At 43.5% G+C, this 13032-nt stretch overlaps 1 protein-coding gene across 2 annotated transcripts; it reads right to left on the bottom strand.

Moving 5' to 3' along the window:
- Positions 1 to 496: 496 nt before the first annotated feature.
- Positions 497 to 10915, bottom strand: LOC110487732 (cystine/glutamate transporter). Of its 2 annotated transcripts, none has more exons than XM_036942955.1 (13): positions 10390 to 10915; positions 9644 to 10135; positions 8336 to 8462; positions 7246 to 7361; positions 6893 to 7018; positions 5330 to 5429; positions 5124 to 5168; positions 4892 to 5015; positions 3941 to 4044; positions 3367 to 3463; positions 2461 to 2610; positions 1993 to 2170; positions 497 to 1696 (listed from the first exon to the last, which is right to left on the bottom strand). In XM_036942955.1, the coding sequence occupies exons 2-13, from the start codon at positions 9924 to 9926 to the stop codon at positions 1641 to 1643; spliced, it is 1506 nt and encodes a 501-aa protein (XP_036798850.1). In that variant the 5' UTR covers positions 9927 to 10135; positions 10390 to 10915; the 3' UTR covers positions 497 to 1640. The 2 variants fall into 2 exon arrangements, with proteins under 2 accessions (XP_036798850.1, XP_036798851.1); XM_036942956.1 differs by having other exon boundaries at positions 10581 to 10915.
- Between the last annotated feature and the right edge of the window lie 2117 nt (positions 10916 to 13032).

The raw sequence follows: 13032 nt of genomic DNA, 5'->3' as shown, positions 1-13032 counted from the left end.
TCTTTCTGTCTCTACTCTGGGCTACTAGCCAGGACTCTGGCAGTGTGCTCACTCACATGTGTGTGTGAGAGCATTAGCCTCTGGTACCCAGCCAGCATCCTGGCATACAGCGAGCGTGTGAGTGTGTGTTTGTGTGTGTGTGTGTGTGTGTGTGTGTGTGTGTGTGTGTTTGAGTGTGTGTTTGTGTGTGTTTCTCGATGGAAAGGGTTTCTGTTGGTTTCACAGCTTGAATAATCCTGGTGTGAATCATCTGTGGTAATAGAGCTCTTCTGCCCAGCGCGTTTGAGGCTTAAATTAAGCCAGAGCACATGCAAACACACACACACCCACACACACACACAAACACACACACACACAGATTCTGCACATGGTGTGGAAACTGTTTTATACGCAGACATCGTCTCTTAAGGTTTCCATCTCCACCAAGTGAAAATAAAATGTTTATCCCTTGTGCAAATTGTCGTTCATTGTCTGCAGAATACAAAAGTAGAGTTTCTCTCAGATTGAAAAAAAATCTGTTTTTATTTTCCATGAAATCAGATGAGTTTTTCTCAGGTTATGCAGGACATCATTTCTAAACATACGTGTTTTCAAAAAAAAGGTTCAATATAAAAGTGTATCCCATTTGTGTTAGTTGTCATTTGTGTTAGTTGTAATTTGTGTTAGTTGTCATTTGTGTAAGGACATCATGTTTCACAGGCATCTGTAGATTGAGTATGAATCACACTTTACTGTTCTAATGATGTTTACATATTTGAAGGGAGTGCTTTTCTTACTCAGACTATGGAACAGACATCAATTAACACTCACGGATCGGTCTTTATTTCCTAAAATATAGAAATAACAATGGGTAGCCTACGGTACATACTGTGTACATCCTGAATGATCTGGTGAAAACTGAGTATCTAGTGTAATGCTAATTCTAGCAGTGGCTAATGCTAGTGATGACTTTGACTTAATGCTAGCTGTGATTGTGGCTAATGCTAGGTGTAACAATGACTGAAGCTAGGTCTGAATGTCGCTAACACTAGCTGTAATTATGGCTAATGCTAGCTGTAACAATGACACAAATATAACTGCAATTGTAGCCAAAGATAGTTGTACTCCAAGCTTACAAGGATTCCCTGGAATCTTATCAACAGTAAAAGCTGTTGCATTTCTAAGAGGCTGGGCTCCCACTGCAGACTGGAGCCGTAGGGTAGTGGTTACAGAGATGGATTACCTACAAATCCCACACAGGGACACACACAAAGCACACAGCCTCACCTCCCTGCCTGCCTGGCCACTCCATTTAAAATACTCGGGTGAGGAGAGAAGAGAGAGTATTGAGGCGGTTTGAATTGGTAATGTGAAATGAAGCCTGCCTAGATAAGGTCAGCAGGATGGGAGACTCATAATAATGTATAATGTGAAATGATACAATAGAAGAGGCCATCGGTGTGATGTCCTTGGGTGTGGAGCACATGAGGCTGCTGAGGAGAGGACAGCTCAAACGAATATGGCCTAAACAGAGCAAATGGAATGGCTTCAAACACCTGGAAACCATGTGTTTAATGTATTTGATACCATTCCACTCATACACCCCGATCCTGTTCTCCTGTGGTGTGGATGATCATAAATACGGATCTGGTGTGGGGATCTCAGTGTTCTGCTGGGATCACCTCCAGGATGATCTGGACAGATCTGTTAATGGAATCTGACGACAGAATAAAATACACAGAAAAACATTTATGATACCATTGTGGTTAGGACAAGATTATTTGCAGTGTCCAAATGGACACATTACTGGTATTAATGCAGCAATTGCAATAGGATGCAATGCAGAAAATGTTTTGGAAATTGCTTATATGTGATGGTAAGCAATGCATGTATAGTTTCATGGTCCACTGAAGCACTGATCAATCCTTTGCAGTCTGTATGTCAGTAGTATGTGTGATTTTCACTGTTATGTAAAGTCCATGTAATGGCTCCTACGTGTAGGTAGCGTGTTACCTAAACTCTTCTGTAGCCACTTGGGTCTGCGGTCAAACACAATGAAGATATAGTAGGCTGGGATTCCTGTTAGTGAGATGGCGAATCCTATCCCTGTGTTGACGGGGTCGGAGTAGAGAGACAGGAACACCATGAAGAAACAGGTGAGGGAGAAAATGGCTGGAATGAAAAGAGGAACCTGGGGAGAAAGACAAAGAAGTACAAAGGACTCAAGGATCAATTCCATAAAGCGTTCATTAGTTGACTAAGACAGCCATCAGACAGATCCATGCTCTATTTGTGTGTCCATGTGTGCAAGATGCTTGATTATCTGCGGCTCCTGCATCGGCCTCCACAGCCACAGGAAGTGGCACCGAAGGAGAGGTGTCATCATTGACTTTGAAGTGTGTATGTGAATGTGTGTCTGTGACTACATGCCTGTCTGTGTGTGTATGTGGGTATGTGTGTGTTCACGTGTGTTGGACTGACCTTGAAAGGACGTGGCATGTCAGGGCGTGTGTATCTCATGTAGATGAGGCCCAGCACAGCCACACCAATGAAGAGCCAGCGGAGGAAGCTCATGAAGTTCAGCAGGCTGTAGATATCTCCCACAAACAGCTGGAACACCGTCATAGGGTACTGGAGACACACACAGAGAAAGACCACACACACACACACACACACACGCAGAGAACACACACAGATCCAATGAGGATTACGTAGAGATGCTAAAAGGTAACCACAAAGAATGTTAACAGTTAAACATGCAAACGATGAGTACAGGAAGGAATGCAAAGTATAAATTGTGAACTCTAAAGAACAGGGCCCAGATTCACAAAAACTTAAGACGCTTCTTAAGAGAAGAAATACGAAGTTCATTCGTAAGCGCAATTCCTCAACAATATCTTAAGATTGAATGATTTTCTCATGAACTTCTCAAATATCTTCTAACGAATCTTCTTAAGATGTGTGTTGCTAGGCAACCAATTTAGCTATATAGCAATGGCAATCATTTTAGCATATTTCTTGCTGAGATTACGGTTCTTAAACCTGTTTAAAATAATCAATACTCAAACTTTCCGATAAAGTTTGTGTGAAATAAACATGGTCAATTGCTTTCATGAGCTTTTTCTCTCACTGCCCTGAGTTTAAGACAAGGGTTTAGCTTCGAAGAACTTAATTTAAAAAAAATCTAATTTCTTCTTAACCTTTATCTTAACATAAGAAACATAACATAAGAAACAGCGCAAGAACATTTCCAATAACCTTTTTGAGGAATAGCAACTTTGCTTAACTTTCTTCTTAAGTCTATAGTCTATAGAAGAAATTGCTTCTTAAGGTTCTGTGAATCCGGTCCCTGATCTGTGTGTATTTAAAAAAAAATGTTTGTCTGACCAGAATGATGACGGCTGCCAAAGGTGTGTGTCTGCGGACGTGGATCATGGACAGAACCTCAGGGAGATGGCCTTCTCGTGACGCCACATAAAACATTCTAGAATGACCAACACAATCTTCAGGGTTACATGAGAAAATGTGAAATACTATCAAAAACAACACTTCATCATCGTCAGAGCCAAAAGAAAAAGCACAAAACAACATATATATTGTATTATTGTCACATACACTGGACAGGTGCAGTGAAATGTGTTGGTTTACAGGGTCAGACATAGCAGTACGGCGCCCAAGAACTCACTCTTTTGTTATTCCTCTATTAAAGTTGGCAGTGTCTAAGTAAAGCAATGTCAGCTATTTTGTTTTCACTATACCACTATACTGCGTATTCCATGTTCGACCTCCACATCCAAACTTCTGCATAACACAGTTTGGCAGTTGAATGAAGAAAAAAAAAAAGTGGCGAGATTCCTCACACACAGTTGTGTGTCAGGGAGGGAAGGCATTTTGTCATTCTCCTTGGCAGGAAAAGCTAGCCAAGGCTGTGTGGTTTGACACCTGTGTTGACGCAGCCCACCTTGAGAAAGCGAACAAGCAGCCGTTCATCGTACCGAAGCACGACAAGGCTACAAATACCGGCACTGCCACCGAGAAGTTCCCCATCGTCTTCTCTGCAAATGTCTGCACACAAAACACAGAGAGAGAGAGAGAGAGAGAGACAGAGACAGAGACAGAGACAGAGACAGACAGAGAGAGAGAGAGAGAGAGAGAGAGAGAGAGACAGAGAGAGAGAGAGAGAGAGAGAGAGAGAGAGAGAGAGAGAGACAGAGAGAGACAGAGAGAGAGAGAGAGAGAGAGAGAGAGAGAGACAGAGAGAGAGAGAGAGAGAGAGAGAGAGAGAGAGAGAGAGAGAGAGAAATAGTATGAACCAAACAGGGACAAAGAGATACAGAGAAAGATTCTCAATTCACTGAACATCTAGTTTAAGAACATAGGTAGCTAGATGCATTCAGTCTTTCCTTAAGAGCAGCACCACCAACCTTTTAAACTGTAATGAAACAAACTCCTTTAAAAAAGCCTGATCAGATCAGAGCCCTTTTAGTGAATGAATCTCCCCTGACACCAAACTGGCCGGAGAACAGCATGCAGACTAATTTTAGGCTCTGTCTAAGACTATGCAATTTACACTGGACCTAATGTAATTATTATTGAGAGGGATGGACTGTGTGGAATCACATTAGGCCATACTGGGAAGCATAGGTGTTGGGCTTGGCGTCCCACTAATGATGAAAGGTTAAGAGCAGTTTAGAGTGCAGGAAAGCAACACCGCCGATCAGTCACTCCTCAGAGCTAGATGGAATTAGGCCCAGATGAACGAGGTCTAAGACTGCAGTCATTACACCTCAAGTGTAGCAATACATCACACACAGAAATCTATAGGACTCGGGGGGGGGGGGGGGGGGGGGGGGTAGTAAGATCAGTGTCAATGAAATTGGCCGATAGACAGAGAGTTTGTTAGATGCCTTACCACGGCGACGGATTGCGAGGCCAACAGCTCCTCTGCTGACATTACAGTGTAGTACGCCACATTGGTCAGCACGTAGCAGGAAGTGACTATCGCCATGGAGATACAGATGGCCAATGGCACAGTCCTGAGGATATGTCCAAATTTGAGACCGACAATCCAATCAAAATATAACTTGATCTCACCTTACGATGAGGCAAACCTGTGTAAATGAGATATGAAATAAGAAACTCACTTTTCTGGATTCTCCACTTCCTCAGTCACAAAGTTAAGGTAAAACCTGTTGGATAAAAGTTAGAGATTTACAACAATATGACATTAGGATATAGATAACAAGAGCTCATGACAAGTCAATAATGCATTATACCTGTTGGCTTCATGCAAAGTGTCACCTAGAATTAGATATAAGAGCTAGTCAAGTTATAAGAAGTCCATACCTACCACCCAGAATAGGCGTACATCCCAGAGTAGAAGGCCAGAGGAAGACCTGTGAGCTTGATATTACTGACCTCAAACGCATTCTCAAAGTTCCTAGTCTCCCCTGTGTGCACACAAACACAGAGTGAGACACACACACACAAAATGAGACACACACACACACAGAGTGTGACACACACACACACACACACACAGAGTGAGACACACACACACAGAGTGAGACACACATACACACACACACAGAGTGAGACACACACACACACACACACAGAGTGAGACACACACACACACACAGAGTGAGACACACACACACACACAGATTGAGACACACACACACACACACACACACACACACACAGAGTGAGACACACACACACAGAGTGAGACAGACACACAGAGTGAGACACACTCACACAAAATGAGACACACACACACACAGAGTGTGACACACACACACACACACACACAGAGTGAGACACACACACACAGAGTGAGACACACATACACACACACACAGAGTGAGACACACACACACACACACAGAGTGAGACACACACACACAGAGTGAGACACACACACACACAGAGTGACACACACACACACACAGAGTGAGACACACACACACACACAGAGTGAGACACACACACAAGAAGGACTTACACAAACACCAAAGAAAATTTATTCTAAATTTGTTTAGAATATTGATTGTTTGACTAGGTGCATTTTTCTAAGTATATCAGCATGGGTATGTGTAAGAATGCACCCCCAAGAGCATTCCAATACAATACACACATATGTAGTGTATTTCTGTCTAATGGAACACACTTCCAAAGGGGCAGATAATAACCCTCTAAAAGTCTGTTAGCTATGTATAGGCCTGCAGCCACGCTGTAGTTATTATAGCCTGTAATGTGTCGAACAGGTACTCTGTAGCCATTACACACCGTGGAGTTGCGTTTAATCGTCTAGTTAAAGTACACCTGGTATCTGTGGAATGTCCCTGTAACAAACAAACAAATATAACCCTATACCACAAACGGGGTTTCAAGGTTTTTGATGAGAGCCAAGAAAGAGTGTCAGATTCAATGTGATGTGAGCATAAGCATGCCATTTGTATTGTTTTAATCCAGTGTAAAATATGTGATGATGGTGATGATGAGGATGATGATTCATGTGATAATGAGGATGATGACGATGATAATGATGAGGATGAGGATGAAAGTCATGATGATGATGATTAATGTGATAATGAGGATGATAATGATGATGAGGATGAATGTCATGATGATGATGATGATTAATGTGATAATGAGGATGATGATAAGGATGAACATGATAATGACAATGAGGATAAATGTGATGATGAGGATGATGATGATGAGAATGATGAGGATGATGATGGTGATGATTCATGTGAAAATGAGGATGATGACAATGATGAGGATGATAATGATGATGAGGATGAATGTGATGATTAATGTGAGGATGAGGAGGATGAGGATGAGTATGATGAGGATGATGATGGTGATGATGAGAATGATGAGGATTAAGATGACGAAGGCTAACCTTTGAAGAGCATATAGAGGCCAGGTACGATGATGGTGGCGACAGCCAGCAGCTTGCAGAAGGTGAGGAAGATCTGAATCCTGTTTGTCCAGCTCGTACTCATACTGTTGAGATACATCACTGACGCTGTGGAGTAGTACACACACACACACACACACACACACACACACACACACACACACACACACACACACACACACACACACACACACACACACACACACAAACACTTTATGTGAAACTGACCGGTATCTTACATTCAGTTGAACCATCTCACTGATAAGCACTAAAATCCTATATTCCAAACGTTTGTTCAATTCAATATAATACAGTAGCATAAATCTTAGACGTACTTATTCCTATAGAGGTGGCCAGTTTGATAGCAATCTCTGGCACTCCACACGGCATGAATATGGGCTCCAGGATATATTGTCCGAAGGCCAGGGATATCACTGCCAACCCTGCAGGTCTAGAACAAACAACACCATCACACACAGACCCCAAAACACGGACCCAAAAATACACATGCAGTAAACACATCGACCGGAAATGCTGACCCACAAAGCTGTGAGATCTGGGGCCGCATGCACTGTTCAGAGTGTTGGGGAGCATTTGACCTCTAACTGACCTGTCTTACACAACCTCACACTTGTTTATAACAGTCAATTAACTGTTATTAATGATATTCAGTGGTTACTAACTCAAAGATGTCTGTTAGGTTCAGTTGAGACAAAAAAACATGAAAAAATATATATGATTAATATTGATATGAAATGGATACAATAGAATAGAATAGAATAGTACATTGAGTAAATACATATAACTAAAGGTACTCTGTGTCCAGAATGAAATGGAAAATGTTATGTATTCAGAATATCTGGAACAAATCTGGTCAGACATGTAGAAGCTAATAACCGTCAAACTTTATTCTCAGAACACTGAGACATTATTACACTACACAGCAGGTAAGACGTACACACTAAGTATCCAAAATAGCAAACACACATTTCTTCCACACGTGGAAGTGAATCAATTCCAGCGTTTTCTATTGATCTTGGCTCTAATAATAATCTAATAACTGTTTCCCAGTCTGTGGGCTCATCCCCGATCACTGTTCATTTCCCATATACCCAAAACCATACGTCCCCCCTAGCCCGATGATACTCTGTAGTACAGTATAGTATAGCAGGTTTGTTTACACTGCTCTGCTAACGCGGGTATCAACGGACCAGGATGGGATCAGAGAGGCTTTACTACCTGTACAACGCTGAGATCAACGCTAGAATGCCCCTCCCCTTCTCACAAACAGACAGTATAGAGTGATATGCACACACTGCATTGCAAGTGTCTACCCCACTTCCTGCCTCTGTCTGTGTCACACACACACGCGCGCAAACACACATACAAGATACACACACAATAAATACTTTCACACACACACACCTGATGGCGATGATGTCAGCCCAGAGACGTATGAAGGCCATCTGTGGTCCAAAGGCCTCCAGAATATAGGTGTAATGTCCTCCAGATTTCTTGATGCTGGTTCCCAGCTCTGCATAGGACAGGGCCCCTGGGATAGGAGAGAGGGAAAGGTTTAGGACAGGAAACTGGCTACACATCTACAACAACAAACAGGTAAGTGGCTACTGTAAGAGGAAAGCGTGATTCCTTGTATTTTTCATTGTATGCATTGTACAGGTCTGTAGGACCTAAATTTCATCAATGTTTTTGCTGAGAATTTTCCAGGAGATGCAGATGAGCTTCGTGATTTACATAAATTGACTGAATGCCAACACTAACACATGGCTAGATTAACACTATTGCACTTTCATGTAACCTACTTTTGGCCAGTTAATAGCCTAGCCACTGCTCAAGAAACATAAATGTTAAAATTATTGTTGCTGCAGGATTATTTTGCTGTGACAGTATTGGTCAAATTACAGGGACACTGTAGGATTTTGTCATTTTAACATGTCTGCGTGCAATATGAAGGAAGTTAGTTAGCATTGACTCAAACTACTGCTAACTTCCCAGTTCCTAGTTGCAGAGAAATAAAAATGGTATCCACGAGTTCATCTGACTCTGGGTAAGGAGTGTCCCTTTAAGATCCTACAGCTCTGTGTGTGTGAGTGAGTGAGTGAGTGAGTGAGTGAGTGAGTGAGTGAGTGAGTGAGTGAGTGACTGAGTGAGTGACTGAGTGAGTGACTGACTGAGTGACTGAGTGAGTGTGCGTGCACTTGTGTGTGTCTGTCTGTGTGTGCGTGCGTCAGAGCGAGAGAGAGAAAGAGAAAATGCAAGATAGGTTAACGTAAAGGGTAATTGAGGTTTCAGCAGTTTGATGGTTAGTTAGAAGGCAGTAGCTACAATAACGCTGCTGTAATTACAGTTTCATGATGAAATAATACTAGGGTAGAAGCGGAAGCTTTCCCATAGCAGCAGACAGTTAGCAAAGTTCATCCATCCCCCTAAGCTTTAAATCACACTCATTGTCTCAAGAAAAGCTGCTTTACAAGTTTAGCACTTTGTTTAAGGAGGCATCAGCTCTAGTGTCTTCAAGGAAGGGGAAGCAAGGGAGTCGTAACCCAATAGACTGAACTGCAATAAAAACACAAAAGCTCCTTCCCCGTACCTTCAGTTCACTCGCATCATAAAACCACTCTGCACACCTTTACTCAGGTCTGTCTCCACTCTCCCTCCCTTTCTCCCTGAGGAGGTGGGGTGTCGTCGTGGCGACAAACACGTGTGACTCACCAAACAGAGACAGTACTCCACAGGCAATCCACACCACCAGAGACATTCCAACACTCCCAGAGTTCTTCAAGATTCCCTTGGGAGAGATGAAGATTCCCGCGCCGATGATAGTCCCTATGATGATGGAGATTCCCCGAAGCAGGGTCACCTTCTTCTTAAGCTCTACCTTTCCGTGCGGAGAGTCAGGGTCCTCTTTTGGGACAGGAGTATCCCCTGGGTGTCCCCCATTTTGGGGGTTGTTGTTCACCCCAGTCCCCTCACCATTAACTGACCTCCTGGTCATCCTTGAACTCTCTTACACACACACACACACACACACACACACACACACTCTCACTCACTCACTCACTCACTCACTCAAACACATGCAGTGTTTCTCACACACACTCTCTTCAACACAAGATATGTCATAAACAAGCCCCGCACACTCCCTTCTGGCACGCTAGGTCCCAAATCAACCTTAGTGTTTTTCCTTCTGTCTTCAGTGACCTGCTGTTGGGACGACAGAACAGTAAGTTACTCTGACAAAGCAGGTTGTTACTGGTCCTGCTGTGCAAATAAACTTATATTACTGGGAGCTAGACCAAACCTCTGGGGAATGGTCTCTCCTCTCTCTCGCTCCCTTTCTCTCTCTCTCTCTTAGACACACATACACAGCACACCCTAATCTCGCTCTGAAGCCCCACTCATTCAGTCGATCTCTCTTTCACTCTCCCACTTTGTTACACTGCACTTTTCTCTCTCACCCTCTTTTGTCTGTCCTCCACTAGTTCTGTCTGTCTCGCTCTATGTCTCTCTCTTCAGCATTCCCTCTCTCCCAGACCTTGTATTATCTGGCTGGTCCCTGTGCCTCCCTGAAGAAGCAGTCTGGTAGTGTTTCTGTTGTGAGAGGTGTTTCGCTGATACTCTCTGCCTCAGGATGTATCTAAATAATCACCTGAGTGCCAACTCCACACTCCCCCTTTGAAGGCTCCATCACAGTTCTCCCAAAACAAAAGGGGAACAAGAAACTAGGTTCTGTCACCCAACGCTAGCTGCCTGGCCAAACGCCTCTGACGTCACATGACGCATGTCAATCATCATAAACGCCTACGGTCTGGACTTGTCATTGACCACATTTACCACAAATACCCTTGTGAATACACACGGCTTCCAGTAAGATCATACACAATACCACACCAAGCAAACACTAACAACCAAGTAATGACAAAAGCAAACAACCCATTGATTCAAGCAAAGTTTCAAAGTTATAGGGGCGTGCCACAGGGGTTCTCTGTTGACTCGCTGGAAGGCAGATGGAACCACCAGCATACCTGGGTGATTCCATCTATTGGCTCTGAAAAGGTATGCTGGTGGTTCCATCTGCCTTCCAGCGAGTCAACAGAGAACCCTTGCAGAGGGAAACTGTGTAGCATGCTAGTAAGTGTGGGGGAGGTGTAGCCAGAAAATGATGCAACATTACAGCTGCCTGACACTTATGAGAAGCCAGGTGATACGTGGATACAAAATATGGCACCGGAGGCTGCTGAGGGTCATAATAATGTCCGGAACGGAGCAAATGGAATGGCATCGTACACCTGGAAACCACGTGTTTGATGTATTTGATACCATTCCACCTATTCCGATCCAGTCATTAACACATTCATATTCTCCCCAATTAAGGTGCCAACAACCTCCTGTGATATAAAGAGGTAAGTTTTAATGTCACTTTAGTTACGGTGTACTAGTGCTCAATTCGAAGCAACCTTGGTCAGTGATTTGTTTCCTCTTTGTCCAAAATAACTTTTCACTTATCTAGAAGTTGTAGCTTTTTTGAATGAATAGACATTCTAAGAATTCAGAGATTCTCCTAAAATCAAACACTTTGAAAAACATTTCATCATCATCCAATTGCTTAACACTCCAACAATGTCGAAAGGTTCCTAGTTCCTGTTACCATAGCGTTGTAACGGTGACTGTTTTTCAGAGAATTCTGGATAGTTTGATATTGCCTAGTCATAGCCTGACAGTCACCATGACGATGAGACTAGTCAGCCAAACGTTTGGAACAGCCTCAATTTTTTTCTTCCCTCTGTGGGGTGAGAAAATGTATTTGCATATTTGAAACGCTCCCCCTCAGGCAAGCTATCCTTGTCAGGGCAACTATGGTAATGGGAGGGTTCGCACTCTCTCTAAAGGATCCAACACTAAGAGATTAAAGAGAAAATGGACAAAACCTTTCTGCTTTTCCCTTGTGCTCTACCCTGAAGTGCTCCAACACCCTGGGATGCTACAGGGTGAGGCTTATACAAACACTAACTAATCTGTGTGTGTGTGTGTGTGTGTGTGTGTGTGTGTTTTGTGTGTGTGTTTGGGGTGTGTGTTTGGTGTGTGTGTGTGTGTGTGTGTGCGCTCAGAGCTGGTTATTAAAACAGAAGCTCAGACAGTTTGTTTAGCTGAGCCACAACAGTGATAATAATGTCAGAGCTGGTTAACCTGGGCCATAACACACACATACACTTTACTAGTCTCCAAAACAACATACACACGCAAACAGGGCACATTTTATATCTGCAGGGCATGCACACACATCCCTAGAGCATTCACATGATCTACTGTGAGCGGATGTGTTTATCTGGAGAGTGAAACCTAATGAGGATGTGTTCCTAATGAAACAATTACTACAGCGATTCATAATGCAACAAAATGCTGAGTGGGCTAACACTTCCGGCAGAGGCAGGCAGATGTTGGAAAGAGAGAACACAATAGCATGGTGCCATGCTGCTGTTGGTCCTGTGGCTATAGGCTGCTGTTCTGTTTGGCTCCTGTTGTGTTTCTGTTTGTCTGTATTTTAATTATTAAAGACCCTCCCCCTTCCAATCTGGGAGGAGAACACACTGGCATCTCTCAGGGCGGGGAGCTTCCGAGAGCAACAGTGTTCCACCCAATCCAGTGAATCCCTGTGAAATATAGGTCAAGCTTGAAGAGTAAGGTGGGTGGGAAGAGGCGAAGGAATGAGAAAAGGGATACCAAGTCAGTTGCACTTCAACCAAAATGAATGCATTCAACCGAAATGTGTCTTCTGCATTTATACCAACCCCTCTGAATCAGAGCAGTTGTTGTTGGGGGTTAACTGCCTTGCTCAAGGGCAGAACGGCAGATTTGTCCACCTTTCCGGCTTGGCCACTGAGGGGTGTTGGGGGCGCAGAGAGAGAGCGAGAGAGAGAGAGAGAGAGAGAGAGAGAGAGCGAGAGAGAGAGAGAGAGCAGGAATATTGGTTAGAGAAGAGAAAGTTGTTTGTTCATAGAGTGACCAGAGGTCTGTTTCTGTGGGCCTGTATGTGAAAGGGCAGAACAGTAGATTTTATCACCTTGCCAACTAGGCACTGAAGGGGTGTTGGGGGGGGGGGG

This window comes from Oncorhynchus mykiss, chromosome 14, assembly GCF_013265735.2.
Source record: "Oncorhynchus mykiss isolate Arlee chromosome 14, USDA_OmykA_1.1, whole genome shotgun sequence".
Lineage (NCBI taxonomy): Eukaryota > Metazoa > Chordata > Actinopteri > Salmoniformes > Salmonidae > Oncorhynchus > Oncorhynchus mykiss.
This window is presented reverse-complemented; position numbering and strand designations above follow the sequence as displayed.